This window comes from Erythrolamprus reginae, chromosome 2 (assembly GCF_031021105.1).
Source record: "Erythrolamprus reginae isolate rEryReg1 chromosome 2, rEryReg1.hap1, whole genome shotgun sequence".
NCBI classification, from domain to species: Eukaryota; Metazoa; Chordata; class Lepidosauria; order Squamata; family Dipsadidae; genus Erythrolamprus; species Erythrolamprus reginae.
Genome location: NC_091951.1, coordinates 292,985,668 through 293,013,447, shown reverse-complemented (window position 1 = coordinate 293,013,447; position 27,780 = coordinate 292,985,668). Strand labels below are relative to the sequence as shown.

Genomic DNA, 27,780 nt, shown 5'->3' with positions numbered 1-27,780 from the left:
TCGAGATAACTATAGAAAGACTTTTTTATAGTTTTGAAACCCCTATTTTTTTCTATTTCCAGAGTCTCTTGTTATGCTGAATGAAGTGCTGAATCAAATAGAGTCTCAGGATGTCTCTCCAAATCTTACAAGCCACAGTGCGCCCACATCTTCTTCAGACCCTAGCCCTGTAAGTAAAAGGCATATGGTTATTATTGTACTTGAAGACATTCCATTTGCCTGAAACCACGAGAAACTTGTTACAGATGTGAATCAGAAGATGCAGTGTATAGTCTTAATGTTCAATTTCAAAAAGACAGAGAAGCAAACATATCTTTCAGTCACTCTTAACTGTTTATTCCTTAAATATCATAAGAACTGTTACATTGATTAGGTGAGAGATGCATTGATTTTGCCCTAGAAAATTCCGACTCTTAATGTCTGTTTTGTTAAATAGATTTAATTTCTTTAAACACTAATACAAAGTACAGTTTCTGCAAAAAATAAAAGTATTCTAATTCATAATTCTAATATTGTGACTTAATATTCCAGGCAATATACTGGAGCAATGCCTTTTAAACAATTAAAGAATATAGAGAGGACATTTATTATTAAGGTTATTCATACTTTTGTAAATTGTCTTACTACATTTCATTTTGCAGAATATGATAATTTTAAAAATATAGCTTGGTCACCTAGCAAATAAAAAGGTGGAACCTCTTGTTTCATCATACAATCATACAAGAATTGAGTTTAAAAACACATGGAAGAAGTATGGATGAATCCCAACACATTAGCTGCCTTTTATTTTGACAAATGGACTTTACCCTGCTTTCTCCACTTCTACAGGCCCCATTACCCAGACTTCCTCAATCAAATATCATGATTACTTTGGAGAATATTTGACCATTCTGCTTAATAAAATGATTCCTATAACAAGCATTGTTAATTGGAGCTATCTGTTTTGGTAAATGTTTTTCAGTTGAGAGTCTGGTGAAGGAGAATACCAGATTTTGAAAATGATCAGATCTAGTTAGAGATAAAAAGGCAAAGAGCAAATGAAGGTTAAGCAAAGAGCCAGATAAAAAAGAGTGGGTGCCAAGGTTCCACCCCACCTCGGCAGCCCAAGAAGTTCTGAACATGCTAAGATGTCTGGGATCATCGCCATGCATTTGGAGTTTCTCGGGCTGCCTGGGGGGGGGGGGATGGAAATAGCTCCCGCCACCCGTTCTGCCCCACCTCGGCAGCCCAAGAAGCCCTGAATGTGCGTAGATACCTGGAATAATCGAAAGGGGATTCAGGCCATAGTCTCCTAGAAAAACTGCTGCCACAGTCTTGGTGCTTCCACTGCAGGGGGTTGCGTTGGTGGGTGGGTAATGTCCCCTCATTTCTCCAGCTGCCGCCAAGCTTCCCTCTTCAACCTCAAGCTTGCTCGCGGAGGGCTCCAGGCTTGTCCCTGTGGAGATGTCAATCTGTCCGGTTCCTCCCACCCCTTCCCCGCCTTTAATGGGACAGCCCGTGGCTGGGAGGAAGCGGCCAGGAGGCACAGGGGGAGAGGGAGCGAGAGGGAGCTGTTCTCTGTCTTCACCTCTCAGCAGGGAAGGGAGGGAATCAGTGGACCTAAGCTGTCTGAGGCGCGGAATGGGAACAATGGGAGAGCTGTGCTACAACAAGGACACAAGTTAGCTCCTGAGGTAGAGGGTGGATGACAGTGACATATTTGTAATATCACAAGCGGTCTGCTGCTACCAATGCAGGTGCACTGGACCGCACCGGGAGGAACCCACTTCTGACATCTTACATAAGAGATATTGAAATAAGGGTGCATTTGGCTTTGGAGTTATAATTAACTCATAACAGTCTTCCTGACATTTTAATACTTATAATCAGATAATTAATTTGTTGTGTTAGGAATGATTTAAATCTTGATAGGAGTTATTAGGATTATACACTAATTTCTCAAATGATTTTTATAACTCATCCATACCTTCATTTATATTAGGAGTGCCTTCCTCTTATTCTGACTGGAATTACTGGCAGTAAGGGTTCAGCAACAAAGTTTCCCCATATGTTATTTGGTAAAATATATTAGTCAATAAAATGCTTAGTGTCTTTATATTTGTTATGTTTATATAAATAAAATAGGTGTTATTAAAATATGTAAAATCTTTCTCTGAGAAATGTGAACCAAGTGTTTTCCTTGAAAGAACTAAAGATGATTATCATCACTTATGGCAAATATTTATTTACAAACTTTAAAGCACTTTGAACTCATGGCAAATATTATTAGCTAAACATAAATCAACAAGTAACATGTGCATTTAATACCCACAGGCAAAATGTGTTGGCCAGAAGTTCCCCGAGTTGACATATGAATACACTCATTTGCAGCCGATTTTGTATGCGCTTGGAGTGGGTATGTCCACCAAAGATCCGGACAATCTGAAATTCCTGTTTGAAGGGAGTGAAGATTTTTGCTGCCTTCCTACATTTGCAGTTATACCAGCTCAAGCTTCCATGCTTGATGGTGGCATATCCAGTATTCCAGGACTCAATATTGATCCAACAAGAGTAAGGATTCATTAGAGCAACTAATTTTATTGATTGATTGATTGATTGATTTATTGATTGATTGGATTTGTATGCCGCCCCTCTCCGCAGATTCGGGGCGGCTAACAACAGTAATAAAACAATATATAACAATAATCCAATACTAAAAACAGTTAAAAACCCATTATATAAAAACCAATCAGACATACAGACATACCATGCATAAAATTTTAAAGGCCTAGGGGGAAAGTGTATCTCAGTTCCCCCATGCCTGGCGGCAGCCTGGTAAGCAGCTTACAAAAGGCAAGGAGGGTGGGGGCAATTCTAATCTCTGGGGGGAGTTGGTTCCAGAGGGCCGGGACCGCCACAGAGAAGGCTCTTCCCCTGGGTCCCGCCAAGCGGCATTGTTTAGTTGATGGGACCCGGAGAAGACACACTCTGTGGGACCTAACTGGTCACTGGGATTCGTGCAGCAGAAGGCGGTCCCTGAGGTAATCTGTCTGGTGCCATGAAGGGCTTTATAGGTCATAACCAACACTTTGAATTGTGACTGGAAACTGATCGGCAACCAATGCAGACTGCGGAGTGTCGGTGTAACATGGGCATATTTGGGAAAGCCCATGCTTATGTTACAACCTATTAGAAAACTCTGTTCATTACCAGTACAAACTGAGGAAATAGAAGTGTGTGTGTATTAAACTTAAAAGTCTAAGTAACAAATCCATAGTTTGGCTTCCCATTTTTTCCTCAGTGTCCAAAATAACATGGAAGTCGAGTGTACTCCGTTCTGTAGGGTTTATATCAATATCACAGCAGTCTAATAGCCATCACAATAATTTTATTGGGATGGAATAACAAAGTAATTGGATGTGCTTTGCTAGACATTTCATGTAGGTGTTTTTTCAATGCTTCTTTGAAGCCAGACTGAAGTACTAATGAGCTTGAGGTATTTTACATTTTAATTTCTACTTTCTGAAGAAAGAAAAAAAACCTATGAGGGATACTGATAATATGATGTTTTTTTAAAAAAATACTCAAGTCACTGAAAGTTTAGTGAAAGGGGAAAAAAGGAGGTGAATTAAATGAAAACTACTTTTTAAATTGGACCCTTGGAAGAGATAAGGATATTTTGCATCTAATGGCATATTCACTTCCAGACACTGAAGATTTACAAGGCCATAAAATAGTAATGCCTCATTACTTTCATTACTTTTCAACAGATAAAAAAGTAATGTCTTTTATTGGGAAAATCCTCCATATGAACTTTAGTCCTGTTTCCCCCTCCCACTTTGCCAAATTAAACTGGAAATGTATTTAAGAAAACTGTTTGGTATATATTTCAGTGAAATAGTTCTATATTCTATGAAAAAAATATTTTTTTCCTTAGGCTTTACATGGTGAACAATATTTGGAGTTGTATAAACCGTTTCCTACTTCAGGTGAGACACTTATATATCTAATTAGCGCCATTAGGAAATATATTGTATTCCCATAAATGTACCACGCTATTTCTTTTCTTCTCTTCTAGTTATTGTTTTTCTCTATCCATGGTTTTATGAATAGGAGTTCCACTGGAATAGAACCACTTCTGAATACTATTGAGTTATATCTAAAATATATCTCTTCTTCCTGCCCTTAAGACAGTGTTTCTCAAATAGTGGGGTGGGCCTCCCTCCGGGTGGGTGGGTGGGTGCAGAACGATGCCAAGGGGGCATGTGACCCGGGGGAATGTGCTTTTTTTGCTGCAGGGAGTATGGGTTTTTTGCACTGAACAATAGCACACAGCACAGAACAGAAGATATGAAGTTCATATAACAAACCTTAAGAAACACCATGGAAAAATATTTAATAGAGATAAAAAGAAAGGAGGAGAGAGACGGAGATAATGAGACAAATGTAAGTCTCTAAGATGAGGAAATATGATAAAGCATATGTAGCACTTGGCTTCACTGTGACTATGGTGGAGACAAGGAAAGACTGATATGTTTAGCATGTCTAAAAATGTTGGCAGCGGACAGCATGAAGCCAAATAAATTAAGGCGATCCTTAAACATATTACACCCCAATCACACTGATAAGCCGTTTGAGTTTTTTCAGTGAGAACATGCTGAATATTGCAAACAATCGTCCCAGCGGAGAATTGGGCACAGCAAAATGTTTATTTCTTCCTGGGAAGGGGGTGCGTAACAGAAAATAATTGAGAAACACTGCCTTAAGGGGAGATGTTCTAAGGACTATGATGCATCAAAGAGCAGAGCAAGTATTAAATATTATAATCTTCAATTTCTCCAAATTGGTTAAGGTTCAAATAATCCATTCCACCTAGGAATAATGGAAGTGAAAATTCCATCGTTTCTGAAGACTACCTTTTCGTAGGATGAGTTAGTGTTTTTGTACAGAAGGATACTCCTTTTGCCTGCAAGGGGGACAAACAGTTCAAATCAGTGCCACAACTTTCAAGTTAAAACCCTGCCTACTTTTTATATGTATCACAATGGAAATGAAAAAGTATTGGGGATTTAATCACATGGTTGCACTTGCCCTCTTGACTGTATTTGGTTGTGGCCCTCAAATGTCTTTGGTTCAAATAAAATTATATTGTTTAATACCTATTCTGTACTGTATTAATAATAATTGAAAACAGAAAAATATATGGGTTTTTTTAGTACTTGTTTGTCATTATTTGTCATCCAACTTTATTTGTCACCCAACTTGGTTAAATTATTGTTTAATTATTGTCAATTTTGTTTTACATTTTAGGAAAACTGACTTCACAAGCCACTATTGCTGACATTCTTGATAAAGGCTCAGGAGCTGTTATACTCTTAGATGGTAATTCTCTTGGATTTTGTGATGGATAAAGAGCTGGAGGGATTGGGCTAGAAACTGCCCTGAAAACTCATTGATGATAACTTGGAAGCCTGGAAGCCATCTCAGAGAAAAGTTGCATAAAGTGAATTGGAAACACTCCATTTTATGAGAAGCTTCAGTTTTGCCTGGCTTTTCCAAACCATTTCCATAGCATTCCATTTCCACAATGTAATTTTGTAACTTCCAATTTTACAATGCTAGGTAACAATCTGAAAAATTAGGGCGTGTTCATATAAAACTGGAAAACGTACAGTTAATGAAATCCAAATTTTTAGAATAATAATAATAATAATAATAATAATAATAATAATAATAATAATAATAATAATAATTTATTAGATTTGTATGCAGCCCCTCTCCGAAGACTCGGGGCGGCTCACAACAGTAATAAAAAACAATATTATAGCGAGACAAATCTAATATTAAAAAGTAGCATATAAAACCCTATCATATTTTTAAAAACCAAACAACACATACATACCAAACATAAAATATAAAAAGCCTGGGGGAAAGGTGTCCCAACTCCCCCAAGGCATATTGAAGCCTCTCTCCTCTTACCCCAACCAAATATTCTTCTTGTTTTCACTTATAAAATCTACTGTATTCACCTATTCATAGATATATTTTAAAATATTGGTACCATCTTAAAATATCTTTACAATTCCTTTTGGCTATTCCTACAATAACTGGTTGCAGTCCTGAAATGAGCAATGAAAACAAACTACAAATTTTACCAAACAGGCAATCTCAATCTAGTTGATTAAATAGTCAGGCCAGAATAAAAAAAATATCAAAACCAAAAAGAGCTGGCATCAGGCAGAATTGTATATTCACCAGTAGCTAGTTTCCTGATCTCAGAGAGAAAAGGGATAGAGCATATGGTGCCTCATGTAACTTAAATTCCTCTAGATGTTTTAAGGATCAGCTGTCCCAAAGTATTAGCTCTGTATGACTTTAATTTAACATACCAGCCTTGCTGGTATTTGCCGGCAGGCCTTGGGGCCATAAATTTACATCTTTGATAATAATTATAATTATAATTTATTAGATTTGAATGCCGCCCTTCTCTGTAGACTCATAACTTGCGGCCAACTGTATGAATGGTATGCATGTATATGATTGTGTCTGTCCTTTTTATAATAACTTTTGTTTAATGGGATCTTAGTTTTAGATGTTTGAGTCTTAGATAATGTTCGACTTCTTTCTATTGTTTTGTATCTTTTTATATTGTATTTATATTGTTGTTGTAAGACGCCCTGAGTCATTCCAGATTGGGTAGCATAGAAGTCGAATGAATGAATGAATGAATGAATGAATGAATGAATGAATGAATGAATGAATAAACAAACAAACAAACAAACAAACAAACAAATAACCTTGACATAAGAGCTAGAAGTAGAGTAATAAAGTTAGTCCTTGCTTTACAACAGTTCATTTAGTGACTGTTCAAAGTTACAACACTATTAAAAAAAGTGACTTACGACCAATTTTCACATGACCCTTGCAGCATCCCTGTGGACACATGATCAAAATTCAGTTGCTAAGCAACTGTCACATATTTATAATGGTTGCAGTGTCCCAAGGTCATGTGATCATCTTTGATGACCTTTTGACAAGCAAAGTCAATAGGGAAAACAGATTCGCTTATTGTTGCTAACTTAACATCTGCAGTGATTCACTTAACAAAAGGTGGTAAAACAGGGCAAAGCTCACTTTAAAAATGTCTTGCTTAGCAACAGAAATTTTGGGTTTAATTGTGGTTCTGAGTTGAGATTGTCATCAAATGAAATGAATGGGCTGAAATTTATCATTTCCAGCTTAATGGAGTCAAATAAGATCCTGGGAGTATCAGAAAAACAAAGTGACTTTGGTTATAAATCCTATTGAATTGAAATGAAACCTATAATAATTCTGATTTGTCCATGACTGCACTGGTCATTGCCAGAACACTCATGTCCTCCTTGCCTTCCCTCTCAGGACAGAGAAATAATTCTAATTCATTCTTCTTCCCTTTACTGAACTGAAAAAACTATGAATATAGTTTTTTGAATTTGAAAATTCAAAACAATGTTCTTTATAATGAAAATTCACTTAAACCAAGCCCTCTTTTGGGATAGCAAAGAGCACTCGTCTCCAAACAAACTGGTAATTTGTACAAGTCCCTTATCAGTTTTGTGATACTTAGCTTGCAGCTGTAAGGCAATTCACAGTCCTTCTTCTTTCACAAAGTGAAACACACTTTGCCCTGGTTTAGTTTCAAAGCGGGGAAAAATCAGCACACAAAAGGTCCAAGTCAGTAAAGCAGTCACGAAACACAACGATCAGATAATCCTCCACAATGGCCAAACCCACAGGCTGCTCTTTATAGCAGCCTCACTAATTACCACAGCCCCACCCAACCACAGGTGGCCTCATTTTCTTTGATAATAATCTCTCAGTTGTTGTTGCCTATGCGTGGCTGTATCATTAACTCTTGTTCTGAATCCAAGGAGGAACTAGATAATTGATCTCCTTCTGAGCTGTCTGCCACACTCTCCTCCTCCCTGTCACTCATGTCTTCTTGGTCAGAGGAGCCTTCATCAGCAGATTCCACCGGGGCAAAACAGGCCTGCATCATGTGGATGTCTCCCCCACATCCACAGTCCTTGGGGCAGGAGCTGGGCCAGAGCTAACCACAACATATATAATACAAAACAACTCAATACTATAATGGACAAGCATCAGATATACACATTACTTATGCCAGGGATGGAGAATGATGCCTCTATTATGACGTATAGACAGAATTCCTGAGCCACAAGCTATATTTATGCCTATCAGTGTTGTAAAACAGAAGCCCATCTTCCCCCTTATAGTGTTTTATAACTAGCTCATCCAATTACTCAGTTCATTCATAACCCTAGTCATGTGCCAGTGATAGAGTCTAGGATAGCAAAAGCATCTCTAAGAAGCATACAATCATTTTAGCACCATAGTTATATTCATTTTAAGCTCAAAGCATGTGAATATTTCAGTTTCTAGATTGAACCTTCAGCTAAGTTAATGCTCTCCCAATGATTTTAGGTTTCTACCTTTGAAAAATGTATTACAGCCAAGCCACTCTATTCATTTTTATTTTAAAAACAAAACAAAGTTAAAATTAAAATTTTAAAAGGCATCTTTTTTTTACCTTTCTCTTCCTGTCTAGTACACACATACCATGGAAAGGATCTTTTGTGTTATAATCAGTTCTCTGTCTTTGCTATTGGAGCTGGAGGATTTGATGGAAAGCGATCATCTGAGAAAGCCAAGGTAATATGAGTTTTGTGTTAGGCTGCTGAATTTCAAATGTCCTGCCAATTACTTAACAGTCATAAAAGTAATTACTCCCTGAATTCAGTTACTCACTCAGAAATTGATTATTTTTTCAACACTAAGTTCTGTTCAGCTGATAATATGTTCCTTACCATCAGCCTCTCAAAACATATCTAATTCATTGGTTCTGCTAAGTAGGGCTGATATTAGGGCGTTGCAAGTAAACTCCCTGGCAACATTTGTTATTTAGGGAGGGTGGTCAGGTTGCCTCTTATAATTTTCAGTACAATCTCTCTACCCAAGTAACTGTCCATTCTAGTTAAAACTTTTTTGAGTTCCCCAATTCATGTAATACTATTAAACATCCAACATTTGGTAAAGAAAAATGTGTATTTTTCTTTCTTCTTCTATATCCATTTATTCATTCCTCTCTTTTAGGTCACAGTGGAGGCCCCCAAGAGGCCACCAGATGTTGTAATCACTGATGCCACTACAGTAGATCAGGTATATACTTTACTTCTTAATAAAGTTTCATCTCTGCAATTTCTTCTAACAAGTCTCAGTTCACATTTTTTAGAAATAATAAGTTGCTACTAAAATTAGAGACGTCGATTAATGATTTTTAGAATTTTTCAATACAGAGTTAATAATAATAACAATAACAACAGCAACGACAACGACAACGGCAACAACAACAATTAACTTGGAAGGGACCTTTGAGGTCTTCTAGTCCAACCCCCTGCTTAGGTAGGAAACCATACACACCTTCAGAAAAATGGTTATCCCACATCTTCTTAAAAACTTCAGTGTTGGAGTATTGACAATTTCTGGAGGAAAGTTGTTCCACTGATTAATTTTTCCAACTGTCAGAAAATTTCTCTTTAGTTCTAAGTTGCTTCTCTCCTTGTTTAGTTTCCACCCATTGCTTCTTGTTCCACCCTCGTGCTTTGGAGAATAGTTTGACTCCTCTTCTTTGTGGCAATCCCTGAGATATTGGAGCACTGCTATCATGTCTCTCCCCTTGTCCTTCTTTTCATTAAACTAGACATTATTATTATTATTATTATTATTATTATTATTATTATTATTATTAGATTTGTATGCCGCCCTTCTCCGAAACTCGGGGCAGCATACCCAGTTCCTGCAACCGTTCTTCATATGTTTTAGCCTCCAGTCCTCTAATCATCTTTGTTGCTCTTCTCTGCACTCTTTCTAGAGTCTCAACATCCTTTTTACATTGTGGCAACCAAAGTGATGCCATATTCCAAGTGGGGCTTTACCAAGGCATTATAAAAGTGGTATTAACACTTCATGTGATCTTGATTCTATTCCTCTGTTAATGTAGCCTAGAACTGTGTTGCCTTTTTGGCAGCTGCTGCACACTGCTTGCTAATATTTAAAGGTTGTCCACTAGGACTCCAAGATCCCTCTCACAGTTACTACTGTTGAGCGATATACCACATATACCTGTGCATTTTGTTTTTCTTGGCTAAATGTAGAACCTTACTTTTTCACCATTGAATTTCATTTTGTTAGATAGCGCCCAATGTTCAAATCTGTCAAGATCCTACTCTATCTTGAGCCTATATTCTGGAGAGTTGGCTATTCCTGCTGCTGCACGAATCCCAGCGACCAGTTAGGTCCCACAGAGTGGGTCTTCTCCAGGTCCCGTCAACTAAACAATGCCGCTTGGCGGGACCCAGGGGAAGAGCCTTCTCTGTGGCGGTCCCGGCCCTCTGGAACCAACTCCCCCCAGAGATTAGAATTGCCCCCACCCTCCTTGCCTTTCCTAAGCTACTTAAAACCCACCTCTGGCGCCAGGCATGGGGGAATTGAGATACCCTTTCCCCCTAGGCCTTTACAATTTTATGTATAGTATGTCTGTATGTCTGCTTGGTTTTTATTATAATGGGTTTTTAATTGTTTTTAGTATTGGATTATTATTATATGCTGTCTTATTATTGCTGTTAGCCGCCCCGAGTTTACGGAGAGGGGCGGCATACAAATCCAAATAAATAAATAAATAAATTCCTGCCATCTTGGTGTCATTTGCAAATTTGATGAATTCCCCATCCATCTTCTCGTCCAAGTCATTGATGAAGATGTTGAAGAGTGCTGGGCCTGAAACAGAGCCTTGACAAAGTCCATTGCATACTTCCTTCCATGTAGATGCAGTTCCATTGAGCACTACATGCTGAGTGCAGTTGGTCAGCCAGTTTTGAATCCATCTGGTGGTATTGCTGTCTAACCCACATTTTTCCACTTTATCTAGTAATAGATTATGGTTTGTTTTATCAAATAATTTCGTAACTGTGGAAAATGGTCATAAGTCACATTTTTCAGTGCCCTTATAATTTTGAACAGTCACTATATGAACTGTTGCAAGTCGAGAACTACATGTACAGCTAGACATTTTTGTTGATATACTGCAGTGTATCATTTAAGGACTTGCTCATTTTAATGAAAAAGGTAGTTGCATTATTTATTTATTTTTCAGATTAGTATACCACCTTTTGCTAGAGGTTTGATGTGAGATACAGATCTAACAATCTCCTTTGTTTAATAAGTGCCTCAGAAACTTTGCAGATTTGCAAATAGATAATATTTGCAAATCTATAATGAGATAACCAAATTTGCTGATGACACCAAGCTGGCAGGGGTAGCCAACACCCCAGAGGACAGGGTCAAGATACAGATGGATCTTGACAGTCATGTACAGTTGGCTCAAACAAACAAAATAAAGTTCAATGTAGAAAAAAGTAAAATCCTATACCTAGATAAGAAAAACCTAAGACACACATGGAACCACACTCAACAACAATGATGCAAGAGAGATCTCAGAGTCTTGGTGGACAACCAACTAAAAATGACCCATTAGCGGCGGCCAAAAAAGCCAACACAATCCTAAACTGCACTAACGGAGGGATATACTTTAGGACTAGGGAGGTATTAACTCCACTCTACCTAGTTAGACCACACCTAGAGTACTGCATTCAGTTCTGATCACCACACTACAAAAAAGATATTGAAACTTTAGAGAAAGTACAGAAGAGAGCAACCAGGATGATAAGGGAACTGGAAACTAAAAAACACCAAGATAGCTTGTGGGAACTGGGCATGGACAGTCTAGCAAAGAGAAGGACTAGGGGAGACATGATAGCAGTCTTCTAATACTTGAGAAGCTGCCATAGAGAGGAGGGGGTCAAGTTGTTCTCCAAAGCACAAGAAAGTCAGACAAGGAACAACGAATGAAAACTGACCAAAGAGAGATTCAACCGCAATCAACCAGTAGAATGGTTTGCCAGCGGAGGTTGTGAACGCTCCAATCCTCGACAATTTCAAGAGGAGATTGGACTGCCATCTGTCTGGGATAGTGTATGGTCTCCTGTTCAAGCAGGGGGTTGCAGTGGATGACCCACAAGGTCCCTTCCAACTTTAATAAAGAAAGAAAAGCAAACCCAAAGCCTCTGGGGTAGGCTGGGTCCAAAGTTCTCTCTCCTTTAAGGAAGGAGAGAGAATTTGAACCCAGGGCTTCCCCCAGGAATGAGAGAAGAAACCAGCTCATTTCCACAACTCTGAATTTGGAAAATCTAGTGTCTCATCTGCACCATATTTAATGCATGGCATTGAACTAAACAGCAGAGTCTTTAACTATTCACAGCACACTTTTCTAATACATGCCTGAATAACTATTGGCAGGAATTAGTCTTTCTCTCTTTGCTTCAGTCATATATAGAGAGGCAGAAGGAGTCAGAGGATGAAGGAAATGTTCTTAGGCAGATGTTTGTGTCATTGTCAAAAACTCACTCCAAACTGAAAATCCTTGTCATCTGTCACAACTGGCATTGGAAAGTATGGAGACAGGAGTGATGGAGATAGCAGGGGTTGCAGTCACATCAGGAGCCTGAGGTCCTTTACTTTATCTCTCTCTCTCAGGTTTTTGAAGCATATAGTGGATATTCTTCCCTTTCCGTCTGCTTTTGCATAGTGACTGACTTTGTCCTTAATCTGCTAAAGTCAGGCTTTTTGGCCTGTGAATCGAGGCAGATCAAGAAGAATAGGACCAGCAGTGCAACACTAGGTTCATTTCCTTGACTGTGTGTATGTGTGTGGGGGAGCCCTATTGAAGGAAAGAATTTAATGAGCTGAGGGTAAGCAGAAGATATTGTTTTATATCTTCTTCCATACATCAAAGTGCAAGAGAGCAAATATTTCAAAGTCTCCCATCTTCTCTAGCAGCTCCATGATTTGAGGCTCTCTGCCTTAAACAGTGACGGAGGAGGGAGAACACTAATAGCTTATCATTAGAATACAGTGTTCCCTCGATTTTTGCGGGTTCGAACTTCGCGAAAAGTCTATACCACGGTTTTTCAAAAATATGAATTAAAAAATTCTTCACTGTTTTTCCCCCTATACCATGGTTTTTCCCGCCAGATGACGTCATTTGTCATCGCCAAACTTTTGTCCGCCTTTAATAAATATTTTTTTTAATAAACTTTAATAAATAAACATGGTGAGTAATAATCTAAATGGTTACTAAGGGAACAGGAAATTGTAATTTAGGGGTTTAAAGTGTTAAGGGAAGGCTTGAGATACTGTTCATAGCCAAAAATAGTGTACAGTGATCTCTCGATTATCGCGAGGGTTCCGTTCCAAGACCCCTCGCGATAATCGATTTTTCGCGATGTAGGGTTGCGGAAGTAAAAACACCATCTGCACATGCGCGCCCCTTTTCCATGGCCGCGCATGTGCAGATGGTGGAGTTTGCGTGGGCGGCAGGGAAACCCCGATCTTCGTCTGCTCGCTGCTGCTGCCGCCCAGCAGCTGATCTGCTCGGCGGCAGCAGCGAGGAGCCGAATCGGGCTTTCCCCTTTGCGTGGGCGGCGGGGAAACCCCGATCTTCGTCTGCTCGCTGCTGCTGCGGCCGCCCAGCAGCTGATTTGCTCGGCGGCAGCAGCAGCGAGCAGACGAAGATCGGGGTTTCCCTGCCGCCCACGCAAAGGGGAAACCCCGGCTCCTCGCTGATGCCCCCGCTCGCCCGCCCGCCCGCCGCCCGCCGCCCGCCAGCAAGAGGGGGAGAGATAGAGAAAGAGAGAGAATGAAAGAAAGAGATGAGAGAGGGAGGAAGAGAGTGTGAGAGAGGAAGAAGCAAGATAGAGAAAGAGAGAGAGAAAGAAAGATGAGAAAGGAAGGAAGAGAGTGACGTCATCGGGTGGAAAAATCGCGATATAGCGTTTCGCGAAGATCGAGATTGCGAAGATCGAGGGATCACTGTATTTACTTCCGCATCTCTACTTCGTGGAAATTAGACTTTCGCGGGTGGTCTCGGAACGCATCCCCCGCGAAAGTCGAGGGAACACTGTATATTGTGATCTGTAATATTAGGCTTGGATTCTGGATGAATTAACTAATATGTTTGAAAAGTTTCGACATAAATTTTAAAAAAGATTTCTTTTTCCAGCCATGAAGAGCAAATGCCGCCTTTTTTGCCTACCCTTCCTATTGCTTTTTTGTAATGTGGGCTTCTTTCAAGTGTATTTTCTTCTGTTTAATCTTTGCATCAAGCAAAAGTGTTGACAGAAGATTAAACTAAATGTAAAAGCATTTAATTGTTAACAATTTGTGGAGTGGTGAACACACCCATTTCAGTCCCACAAGGGGATGCTCTGACTACAGAATTTAAAAGCTGCTTCTCAGCACTGCCAATTATGAGCATGAGGTTTTAAATCAAGGAAAAGATACATATTTTGTCAAGGGATTTGTTTCCCTATTGGGAGTCATCTCTTGATCTGTCTGTGATGGCTTTTGGAAAAGATTAGATTAGATTAGATTTATTGGATTTATATGCCGCCCCTCTCCGAAAACTCGGGGCGGCTCACAGCAAGACAAAAACAATACATAATGACAATCCAATACCCACCAATCCAATGACAATTTTAAGCTAAAATTCATAAAAAACAACCCCAGAGTATTAAAACAAATAAACAAAACACGCATACAATCAATCTAATACCAAAACAACATGGGCAAGGGGGAGGTGTTTCAGTTCCCCCATAGCCTGACGGCAGAGGTGGGTTTTAAGAAGTTTGCGAAAGGCAAGGAGGGTGGGGGCAATCCTAATCTCAGGGGGGAGCTGGTTCCAGAGGGTCGGAGCCGCCACAGAGAAGGCTCTTCCCCTGGGTCCCGCCAGACGACATTGTTTAGTCGACGGGACCGAACCGGTCGCTGGGATTCGTGCGGCAGAAGGCGGTCCCGAAGGTATTCTGGTCCGGTGCCATGAAGGGCTTCATAGATCTTAACCAACACTTTGAATTGTGACCGGAAACTGATCGGCAACCAATGCAGACTGCGGAGTGTTGGAGTGATATGGGCATACTTAGAGAAGCCCATAATTGCTCTCGCAGCTGCATTCTGCACGATCTGAAGTTTCCGAACACTTTTCAAAGGTAGCCCCATGTAGAGAGCGTTACAGTAGTCGAACCTCGAGGTGATGAGGGCATGAGTGACTGAGCAATGACTCCCGGTCCAAGTAGGGCCGCAACTGGCACACCAGGCGAACCTGGGCAAACGCCCCCTCGCCACAGCTGAAAGATGTTTCTCTAATGTGAGCTGTGGATCGAGGAGGACGCCCAAGTTGCGGACCCTCTCTGAGGGGGTCAATAATTCCCCCCCCAGGGTAATGGATGGACAGATCGAGTTGTCCTTGGGAGGCAAGACCCACAGCCACTCCGTCTTGTCTGGATTGAGTTTGAGTTTGTTGACACCCATCCAGGCCCCAACAGCCTCCAGGCACCGGCACATCACTTCCACTGCTTCGTTGACTGGGTTAATGAATTTCCTATTGCTCTCCTATATCTCCTATACCTTTCTTCTATTCCTATATCTCTTCTTCTGTTCTTTCATTGACATGTTCTATTGCTATATCTTCTTTTCTATTCTTTCTAAGATATATTTTACTATGAGTATCTCCTCTATAACCTTCAGCATGTATTTTTCTATGTATACCCACTAAAACCCTCATTGTGTATTGGACAAAATAAATAAATAAATAAATTTTCAGAAACTTTTATCACTGGAACTCAGTGAGGAGAAAACAAATTGTGGCCAAATATAATGGCAAGGACCACAGGTATCCATTTGGGACAACAGTTGTGTCATTGGTAACATATATAATATTCTGTATTTCTCCAAAGTTAATCTAATGGAGTTTTAATTCCATTTTTCTCTCAGAGTACAGAATGAATCAGATTTTAATCCTGGATGTAGCAATGATATATTCTCAGTTTTCATATGTTGTTTTTAAATTACTTTCTTTTTGATTCCTTCACCATTTACTGGGCAAATATTGTAAATTGACCTAATAAGTGTTGATTGATAACATTTGTATCTCTATTAGGTTTAAGAATTAATTATAATTCAGCTGCTGTAGTTGTACAAATACATTGGAATATACACAACCTTCCTAAAGCTGGTTGAAACCAGTACCTAAAAAGGCAATTTTATTAAGCTTCTCAATATGTACTATAAGCCACTAGAAAACAATATTTGTAGTTCAGAATTGAGCTGTGCGGTCTTTGGTATTTTGTGAGTTTGGTTGTTTTCCTCTAGACCCATGATGGCAGACCTATGGCAGACATGCCACAGGTGGCATGCAGTTCCCTCTCTGTGGGCATACGAGTTGTCACCTATTTAGAAACATAGAAGACTGACAGCAGAAAAAGACCTCATGGTCCATCTAGTCTGCCCTTATACTGTTGGGGTCTGGATGGGTGTCAACAGACTCAAACTCAACCCAGATAAGATGGAGTGGCTGTGGATTCTGCCTCCCAGGGACAATTCCATCTGTCCATCCATAACCCTGGGGGGGAATTATTGACCCCCTCAGAGAGGGTCCGCAACTTGGGCGTCTTCCTCGATCCACAGGTCACATTAGAAAATCATCTTTCAGCTGTGTCGAGGGGGACATTTGCTCAGGTTCGCCTGGTGCACTAGTTGCGGCCCTATGTGGACCGGGACTCACTGCTCACAGTCACGCATGCCCTCATCACCTCAAGGTTTGACTACTGTAATGCTCTCTACATGGGGCTACCTTTGAAAAGTGTTCGGAAACTTCAGATCATGCAGAATGCAGCTGCGAGAGCAATCATGGGCTTCCCTAGGTATGCCCATGTTACACCAACACACGCATGCACAGTGGAGCTGAAATATCTCCAAATGTAAATGTCTCGAAATGTAAAATAATGCACTTGGGGAAAGGAATCCTCAATCTGAGTATTGTATTGGCAGTTCTGTGTTAGCAAAAACTTCAGAAGAGAAGGATTTAAGGGTAGTGATTTCTGACGGTCTCAAAATGGGTGAGCAGTGTGTTCGGGCGGTAGGAAAAGCAAGTAGGATGCTTGGCTGCATAGCTAGAGGTATAACAAGCAGGAAGAGGGAGATTATGATCCCGCTATAAAGAGTGCTGGTGAGACCACATTTGGAATACTGTGTTCAGTTCTGGAGACCTCACCTACAAAAAGATATTGACAAAATTGAACGGGTCCAAAGACGGGCTACAAGAATGGTGGAAGGTCTTAAGCATAAAATGTATCAGGAAAGACTTAATGAATTCAATCTGTATAGTCTGGAGGACAGAAGGAAAAGGGGGGACATGATTGAAACATTTAAATATGTTAAAGGGTTAAATAAGGTCCAGGAGGGAAGTGTTTTTAATAGGAAAGTGAACACAAGAACAAGGGGACACAATCTGAAGTTAGTTGGGGAAAAGATCAAAAGCAATGTGAGAAAATATTATTTTACTGAAAGAGCAGTAGATCCTTGGAACAAACTTCCAGCAGACGTGGTTGATAAATCCACAGTAACTGAATTTAAACATGCCTGGGATAAACATACAGTGGTACCTCAAGATACGAACCCCTCGTCTTACGAACAACTCGTGATACGAACCCGGGGTTCAGAAAAATTTTGCCTCTTCTTACGAACTTTTTTCGAGTTACGAACCGGCGTTCGGAGACTGCTGGGAAGTTGCGCGGCTGTTTTAAAAGGTGACAGCCAGACGGCGGGGCTTCCCAGCAGCCTCCCGAACGCTGGTTCGTAACTCGAAAAAAGTTCGTAAGAAGAGGCAAAATTTTTCTGAACCCCGGGTTCAGTTCGGGAGGTTGCTAGGAAGTCCCCCAGCCCGGCTGTCACCTTTTAAAACAGCCGCGCGGCTTCCCAGCAGTCTCCGAACGTCGAACGCGGAAGTTCGGGTTTGGCGTTCGGCTTCCGGAAGCTGCTGAGAAGCCGCGCGGCTGTTTTAAAAGGTGACAGCCGGCCTGGGGGGCTTCCCAGCAACCTCCCGAACCCCGAACTTTTGCCAAACTTCCGGGTTCGGGGTTCGGGAGGTTGCTGGGAAGCCCCCCAGGCCGGCTGTCACCTTTTAAAACAGCCGCGCGGCTTCCCATCAGTCGCCGAACGCCGAACACGGAAGTTCGGATTTGGCGTTCGGCTTCGGGAAGCTGCTGGGAAGCCACGCGGCTGTTTTAAAAGGTGACAGCCAGCCTGGGGGGCTTCCCAGCAACCTCCCGAACCCCGAACTTTTGCCAAACTTCCGGGTTCGGGGTTCGGGAGGTTGCTGGGAAGCCCCCCAGGCCGGCTGTCACCTTTTAAAATAGCCGCGCGGCTTCCCAGCAGTCGCCGAACGCCGTTTTTTTGCGGGGGTTTTTTTTGGTTGCACGGATTAATTGACTTTACATTGTTTCCTATGGGAAACAATGTTTCGTCTTACGAACCTTTCGTCTTACGAACCTCCCCCTGGAACCAATTAGGTTCGTAAGACGAGGTATGACTGTATATCCATCCTAAGATAAAATACAGAAAATAGTATAAGGGCAGACTAGATGGATCATGAGGTCTTTTTCTGCCGTCAGTCTTCTATGTTTCTAAAACAAAAGCACTTTCAGAACATGGATCTGTGTGCATTATTTGAACATTGGTTTCATTACCTCATCTTTAATTCTCTTCCTCCTATCCTTCCATATCTCAAGGTTTTGCTGAACTTCAAGGAAAGGGAGGGAGATTCATTGTCAAAGTGAAACCTGTGGGTCTTTGTAATATTTGCTTTTAATTTGGTAACATGACATGCCGCCAATGCCTTCTGCCATAGATTGATTTTTTTACTCCACAAATTACATATCCTTGGATGCTTCAGTGTTCTTTTATTTCTGTTTTTCTTCCTTTGCTATTTCAGCTTCTCTTTGATAGGGTTATGGAGTTAAACAAGAGGGCTGGCCTTAATTCACAGTGCTGCTGTTTGTTATTATAGAAAATAATCTTGTAGGGGATTAATCTTGCAGAAGGGCAGATCTAATTCTAGCTTAGAGGGTTTTTTTAAGTGTCCTTTGGTCAGTGTGTTGATTTGTAGATGATAGAGGATAAAACTGTAGCTTAAGGGATTTGTCAGACCACTGCTTTCTCCCCCTTACACAAATGTTTAATATTTGACAACAGAATTTATCTTTATAGCATCCCTTGTTATATCAATTTTCAGAGCAAACATTCCCGTTTATTTGTGTGCGTGTGAAGCTACTGATAGTTTTTCTGTCCATATGTACATCCTCTTGTACAACATATTTTGCTTACATAAAAAGTCAAACTTTCAAGAGCTTTATTTTAAACTTTAAATATACTTTCAAGACATTTATAGGTATTGTTTTATGAACGCAGTAGAAATATCGGTTTTCACACGTTTTCTTCTTCACTATAAATATCTTTGAATCAATTTGGTGCTGAAGCAGAAAGTCAAATAACGGTCCTAATCATTTTAGTCGGGACCAACCTGAATTTGGCTACAGTAAATGTAGCCTTTCATAGATGTGTTTTAGATTGGTAGCAAGAGGTTAATGAGAACTGAGTTCTGTGCAGGTGTTCACACAAGAATAGATAAACGGGGGGAAATGTGCATTTGATTTTCCCATCCACATAGCTTCTTTCAGTTTTTATTATGAAAAGCTCTATAAAATGCCACGTGTACACTTGCACTGCTAAAATATGTTATATTTTGTAATTAAGGGAAGAGAAGAATTTTCAGTGCTTTTGTAAAAAAGACACTACAAGAAAAAAGTGTTCTCTGTTTTCTTCTTTTGGGAACTGTAATTCTCCACCAGATAGGAGCAGAACTGCTCTTTGTCAAATTGAATGGGATAAGAAATTCAGTTGTGGATCTACATACCTTCCAATTTAGCTTTGTTAATTATTTATCTGTACAATGCCACTACGGTTATTTGCTTTATTCTAGATCTGAAAGTATATTTGATTAAAACAATTTTTTTACTAGAAGGAGAGGGAGAGACAGGGTCATTTTCTCTCATTCATAAAATAATGCATGATGGTATTGTTGGCTTCAGTTCATGTTAGTTTTGCATGTAACCTTTATTGTTGACAGATAGCAATACTGAAAAATTACTACAGACAGGCTGGATATTGTCTTTCCACTTTTGATCTGGCAGAACGTCTAAATTGTTATGAAATAAAATTTGACAGTTTCTGTTATTAATTGGAGAACAATCCAACCATATCACAACTGACTTCAGTCTATTGCTCCTAATGATTTGTTTTTTGTCATGGTCCAGAGAGATATCCATTTTTACAAGATATTGAAAATGAAAGGAAATACCATTGTTGCAGGCATGCAAAAGTTGCTGGGTGTTTTCTTTCTTTTGTTTTTTCAGTTCTCTTTCGCCAATTTTATCTGTGCTTTAAATTACTTTTAGCTAAGTCAGAATTGGAAAGGCTCATTCTCCATGGCAAAGTGATTTTTGGAAGTATGAACATTAACTAAGCAAGCAGCAAATCTGAGAGCCAATTTATTTATTTTATTTATTTATTCATTTATCCAATACACAAATACGTAGGAAGAAAGATAGACATGTGATAATGTAAAAGAGGGTGAAAGTGAACTTAGAGGAGAGGATATATGAAAGGAAGAGAATATATAAGATAGGTGAAAGAAAGGAAAGACAATTGGACAGGGGACGAAAGGCACACCAGTGCACTTATGTACGCCCCTTACTGGCCTCTTAGGAACCTGGAGAGGTCAATCGTGGAGAGTCTAAGGGAGCAGTGTTGGGGGTTAGGGTTCTTGTGTGAACACCTGCACAGAACTCAGTTCTCATTAACCTCTTGCTATCAGTCTAAAACACATCTATGAAAGGCTGCATTTACTGTAGCCAAATTTGGTCCTGTGAAGGGTACTAGGCTAGATACCTAGTCTCGTGATTTCTAGTCTTACCTTAGGCATGGGTGACCTTTTGACAGGGTTGTTTTAATAGGAAAAATAGGGTTGACAGGATTGTTTTAGTGGGGAAAATACGTGAAGGGTATTAGGTACTCCAGTATGCTGCGTTATTTACAAAAATAATATATGTATGATATAAAGAAACAAATGAAGCCAAGTTGCACATAGCAATTTATAAAAAGCGAGTTGAATAATTTTAGAACAGTTCTGCATTCTTATACACTCTAGTTCTACTTTAAGAAACATCTGGATGCTGCATGCTCCCCATCAGTCCTAAATGTCTTTCTTATATGGCAAAATATACTATACTTTGAGCAGGTTAACTCCAACTGTACCTCAGCCTTTGTCAACCTCCAGATATGGTGTATTGTCATTTTCCTCCATTGAATGGCAGTGCAGTTTGTAGACCAAAGACATAGACCAAATATGTCTCTTTGGACTAGGACTAGGTTACTATGTCACTGTATTTAACAATTAATTATTTATTCAGATGTGGAATTTAGGAAATATATGTCCTGATGCAGATGATCCTAATGTACTAATGTTTTTTTTAATGAACTGTGGAGAATCACATGCAAGAACTTAAGTGATTCCTCTGGATCCACACAGCATAACATCATTGCAGATTTGATCCCATTGAGTTCTTTCATGCGTCAGTCATCTTCTCAAAAATTGATACAGCAAAACCGGAATCTTAGCTTTCCAAAATTAATAGTAATTCTTAAGCTGAAAAGATATAAATGTGCAGTAACAAACAGCTTTTGGATTATCAGAAAGAAACATGATGCATAAATTTAAGGTTTGTTCAGTTGCAAATATAGCTTATGGAAAAAGAATATTAATATGTGCCTTAATAATATTCTCTGCCCGGAGGGTCAATCTAAAGATGGAAAGGAAATAAAGAGTGGTACAAATGCTAAATGTTTTCATGGAAGAAAAAGAATCCAAAATGTTGCTGTTGGTTATATTTAGAGCATCCCTCTTAATTTTTAAGTGTCAAAATCAAAATATGAATTTAGTACAACTATATATCTCCACCCACACAAACACCACTCACCCACCCACATCCTCACACAGACACCCACACATGTTTGTGTGTGTAACAATAGCAACTCATTTTCTATGTGCCAGCCTCATAGCAAACAACAACCACACACACACACACACACACACACACACACACACACACACACACACACAAAACCTTAAGGTTTGTAATACTCCAAATAACATTTGGTTTCTTCTTCAAATCTAAGTCCAATGAATACTAATCATTCTCCATGGACAGGAGATGATAATGAAGAATCCTTTCAAACAGAGCTTCATGGTTAGCAATCTAATGATGTTTATGTGGTTTCATGGCAATCATGAAGAAGTGGCTTGATGCTGTCTTGTTCCAAGATTTGGAACTTCTCGCTCTAGCATAAAGCCCTAGGATTTGAGAGCAATCATATAGGTACTGTATTAACTGGTTCTACTTAATTGCTTTTCTTTTCCCCCACCGAACCTAGTTCAGGTCAGATAGGCACTATCACCTCGCTGGACATTGTGGGGGAAAAAAGGGTGGGGGAATAAAATAGAGCATTTGGAAGAGTTTTGCAAAATAGAAACATAGAAGCAAAGAAGACTGACGGCAGAAAAAGACCTCATGGTCCATCTAGTCTGCCCTTATACTATTTCCTGTATTTTTATCTTAGGATGGATATATGTTTATCCCAGGCATGTTTAAATTCAGTTACTGTGGATTTACCAACCACGTCTGCTGGAAGTTTGTTCCAAGGATCTACTACTCTTTCAGTAAAATAATATTTTCTCATGTTGCTTTTGGTCTTTTCTCCAACTAACTTCATATTGTTGGCATAGTTGGGTTAGCTGAAATGTTAAATAAAACATTCCAGCAGTGTTTTATTTATTTATTTATTTAGCTTATGGTAAATACATAGACTTATAGTGGTGTATTTGTTAATGTCCAGGGTGTATGACAATCAGAGTGTGATGGAGCTGATTGTCAAAAGGATAAGAACGCTTTCTTGGTGTGGTTGAGTGCACTTTTACTTTGAGGGCTTTAGAAGGCCCGTTGTGTTCCTCTTTGCCATGTATTTAGAGAGCTAGGAGTACAAAGATGTCTGATTGTCCAATTGTCATTAATTAGATTAGATTTATTGGATTTATATGCCGCCCCTCACTGCAGACTCGGGGCGGCTCACAACAATGGTAAAAAACAATACATAGTAACAAATCTAATATTTAGCAATCTAAATTACTGTTTTAGGTTAAAAAATCCAAAGAAACCCCAATATATTAAAAACAAGCACACAATCGAATCGTACACAAAAACTACATGGGCAAGGGGGAGATGTTTAAATTCCCCCATGCCTGACAGCAGAGGTGGGTTTTAAGGAGTTTCCGAAAGGCAAGGATGGTGGGGGCAATCCTAATCTCTGGGGGGAGCTGGCTCCAGAGGGTCGGAGCCACCACAGAGAAGGCTCTTCCCCTGGGTCCCGCCAGACGACATTGTTAGTCGACGGGACCCAGAGAGGCCCACTCTGTGGGACCTAACCGGTCGCTGGGATTCGTGCGGCAGAAGGCGGTCCCGGAGATATTCTGGTCCGATGCCAATTCTTCAGTGTAGTCTGGCTGTCGATTGTGGCTACTAGTCCTTTGGTTCACACTACCGTGCTACCCAAGGTGCACCATGAGGAAGCGAACTAGCATCACACCCCAATAGCATTTTATTTCATTCTGATAGCAGTAGCGGCATTGAAACAGAACTGGAATTAAATTCCTCTCAGATTTTGACACTGTAATTGGTAGTTCAATTGACAAGCTTCAATATATTTGTTTGTTTGTTTACAAATTAGTGTAAATTTGGGTAGTTGATTCAAAATAAAGCGGTATAGAAACCTTTCCACTTCTCATTCTATGTACCATCCCAGCCAGTTGAGTCAAATCAGGATAGAGACACTTGACACATTGCATCAATCTGGTCTGGAGGATGAAAACACAGAAGACTTTCCGTTCTGTGTTCATTCTGGCTCGATTGTTGTGCCAAGAAATGCAACTGAATTTTTGAGCCTCTTTGGTTATGTTGCAGCACCAGTGATGTGGCTTGTGGCAGACACCTCCTGCTTAGCTTCTGTTTCTTGAAATTTGTTGTTGTGTGTTTTTAACAACTTTTGTTTTATTTCCCGTCAGCATGGAAAAGCAAACTGTAGACTGCATTGCAAATGAATGCATTTTGAAGCAGATTCTGCTGTTAGTCACAACATGAAGAAAAAAGTAAAGTTTTATTTATTTGTTGATCATGTTTTTCGAATGATTTTTGTTCTGTAGGCTGCCTTGTACCGGCTCAGTGGTGATTGGAATCCTTTGCACATTGAGCCTGGGTTTGCAGCCCTCGGAGGTGAGTTTCTCCAATAATAATAATGATGATGATGATGATGATGATGATGATGGCTATTGCTTTTTTAATGTCATTTTTTAAACAAAAAAATTATAATTTAGTGTGAGACTGCTTGAATTGTAGCAAACAGTGTTCTTTCCCTAATGGCTGTAAGTTGCTTTTCCTTATGTAAAATCGGTAGTGTTTTTAGAGGCATGAAAAAAAGTTTCAAATGTGCAATAGTAAGAACCGTTTGGAGAAAAAAAAGTTTTTTATTGTTCTCCAAGATTAGAAAAAGTCATCAAAAGAAATATTGAGTGCACTGAGAAAACTAAATTTATCTAAAATTAACTCGCAGTAATTAAAACAATATAATGTTGAAGGGTGGGAGAAATGACTATTTTTATCTAGTGCCAAAAGAACAAAAAAAAGGAACGCTACATTCTTGGAAAAGATGTTCCAAAAACAGAGAGTCACCAAGCAGATATTTTAAATCACTTTTTTTGGCTTCCCTACTAGGTGGGAACACCTTGGAAGTAGAATGTAACAAAGAGGAAATTTCCTAAAAGAGAATATTTTTCTTCATACACTGGAAGTCAAGATATGTATAGATCACAGCATTTAAATACAACCAAAATTAACACTGCACAGTAACTTTTATTTCTCTGAAAAATAAAGGGAATTTACCACTGCAGGATATATTGCCAAGCTTTAACCTCAGATGGCTTTAAAGGGAGATTGGGCAAATTCATAGAGGATAAACCTGTTTCTGAGTCCTAGTTACAAGGCTATATATTACAATATGTGCAACTGTTGGAAACCACAAGCAGGGCTATTATACATACGGCCTGTTTATTGGCTTTCTGTTGGTATCTTCATGGATCGGAAAAACTGCATAAAGCAGGCTTTGATCTGATGATATATACCCTTTGTTCTCTCCAATTCCAGACTGTGAATCCCGGTTAGCAAATTGGCTGCTCTGTTATGTACCAGTTGAGGCTTTGAGGAGTGACCGGATTACAGTCCTTTAGCCAGCAATGTGTTATATTGCAATTATTTCATGTAGCCATCTGTACTAATTTCAGGATTTTTGCTGGCAGACAGATTCTAACTTTGTGCGTGTGTGCATATGAATAGGTTTGTAAAACAATAAATAGCCATGATCCCTAGGAATGTAAAGAAATAAATTCTTAGAAAAATGTGTTTCCTAATAGGATTTCAGAAACCCATATTGCATGGACTTTGTACTTTGGGATTTGCTGCCAGGCATGTTTTGAAACACTTTGCTAATAACGATGTGACCAAATTCAAGGCAATTAAGGTTTGTATGTGTTCGTGTTTTAATTAAGTATAGAAGATTACTTTTCTTAAACACAGTTCTTTAAATTACAAAAGTGGTATGCTATGCTGTTTGAACAAGTCAGAATTGTAAGCCATGGTTTGGATTTTAAGTTATTATTTTTAAAAAACAAGGCTCAATTTCCAGTTTGGTACATTTTATGGCTCCTAAGATGTTTCTGACTTATCACTGCCCAATACCCTTTATTGTGGGCCACACTGGCTGATCCATCGTTGAGATGTCATTCAGCAGACTCTGGGGACCATACATTTTCCACTCCTTTGGTGATAAAGCAAGAATCGAACAGTAATGACTTTTGAGTTTCTCCTGACTGCAGAAAGGAATAGGTGGATTTCTTGATAATTCAAGACTCTATAGTTCTTTCTTATTATAATACCCAATCATGGCGATTACCATATTTTTCAGAGTATAAGACACACTTTTCCCCCCTAAAAGAGGGTGGAAATGTTGGTGCATTTTATATGCCGAATGCAGCCTTTTTTGGCCACCTGAAGCCCCAAGCCATGTGAAAATTTTTGGAGGTCTGCATAGTGCTCCTGGGGGATGGCAAAAACTTTTTGTTCCTTAGTTACCTCTTCGAAATCTTGGTGCATCTTACACCAGTGTGTCTTATAGTCTAAAAAATACAGTATTCTACAATAAGACCTAATTTTGATAGTAGTTTCACAACTTTTATATGCTTTTCTTAATATGAAACCTGCCTCAAATTTACAAATACAAATACCTGCCTCAAATTTACAAATACAAATACCTGCCTCAAATTTACAAATATGCACCAATCATGTTTTCTTTTAGAATGGTTAATGCAATATACTTTTTGCTTTTTAACTCTTAAATGCAGTTTACGAACTCCAGGGTGCCTGAACAGTTTCCATAATTCTGTTTTCAGTTTTAGTCTTCTGCATTCTGATATTCTCTTATTGTATAAAAAAGAGGAGGTTGTATCAATACAATCTTCAATCTTCCAATTGTCCTAGCCATATCTCCACATAGCACAGATAATGCCTAATCTAGAACCTTAGATACTATACTACTGGCTTGAAGAAGTTATGCAGGATCTTCACAAAAAAGTTGCCTGCATTTTCGTTCTTTCTTTCTTACATGTGACTTCTTATAGCAAAAGTGGGGAAAGTTGTAAAGGTTAATAATTTGTGTTACTATATTTAATTTCTTTGCTATTTTTTTTTCTTATGATAGATTCGTTTTGCAAAACCAGTTATCCCAGGGCAAACTTTGCAAACAGAAATGTGGAAAGAAGGAAATAGAATTCACGTTCAAACCAAGGTCAGTTTCTCAAAAGTGTCTTTGTACAAGTCTCGGTGATTTCAAGGGGGAATAAACAGAAGAAACTAACGTGCTTCTTTTTGTATGCAGACTTCCTAAACATATAAACATAAACTTATTTTAATGTCTAAAACTGTTTAAAACTGCATGTGGAAAATTCTAGTTACGGCATAAGGAATATTTTAATGAAAAGTGGAAGGCTAAATCATGTAGTCATGTATTTAAATTCAGCCTATAGATTTTGATACATCTTCATATTATCATTATTTTGTTTTTAGATAACCAATAAAAACATTTTTACAATATAAAACTTAGAATATAATGAATATAATGAAGATTTTTCATTTCTCTTTAATTACCAACATTTACTGTATAATGGTATATCTTACAATAAACCCTCTTCCATTTTGAAACTTGTTTTAACCCTACACTTTGTCTTCTGGGTGTGCTGTGCTACAATTCCAATCATCATGACCAAGAATAGTGTGAGTTGCACAGCATATGTCTAAGTACCATGTTGAGGTGGATTTCTAACAGCAATATTTTTTCAGTTTTAAAAGTGAATAGTTTCATATCTCTGGCCTTCTAGACAGTCCTCTCTATACCTATTTGAAGCTGCTGTTGCTTGTGGGCAAGAGAAGCAATGTTCAAGATTAAAATATATATCTACATGCATGTATGGCTATTGATAAAATTGGATTGGAGCCATAATGACATTTATTCTTAGGCACAATTAGGCAAACATAGGAATGGAAAATTTTGAGTTACTTTATATTATAAGATACT

At 39.2% G+C, this 27,780-nt stretch overlaps 1 protein-coding gene across 2 annotated transcripts in view; it reads left to right on the top strand.

The window, feature by feature from the left end:
- Positions 1-27,780, top strand: part of HSD17B4 (hydroxysteroid 17-beta dehydrogenase 4) — an 82,527-nt gene that overhangs the window by 36,584 nt on the left and 18,163 nt on the right. For both annotated transcript variants that reach the window (XM_070742869.1, XM_070742870.1), the window contains exons 12-20: positions 63-169; positions 2,314-2,550; positions 3,917-3,968; positions 5,290-5,361; positions 8,588-8,691; positions 9,133-9,198; positions 24,302-24,371; positions 25,565-25,671; positions 26,908-26,994. In XM_070742869.1, coding sequence (XP_070598970.1) covers positions 63-169; positions 2,314-2,550; positions 3,917-3,968; positions 5,290-5,361; positions 8,588-8,691; positions 9,133-9,198; positions 24,302-24,371; positions 25,565-25,671; positions 26,908-26,994 — 902 coding nt within the window. The remainder of the gene's footprint in view (positions 1-62; positions 170-2,313; positions 2,551-3,916; positions 3,969-5,289; positions 5,362-8,587; positions 8,692-9,132; positions 9,199-24,301; positions 24,372-25,564; positions 25,672-26,907; positions 26,995-27,780) is intronic.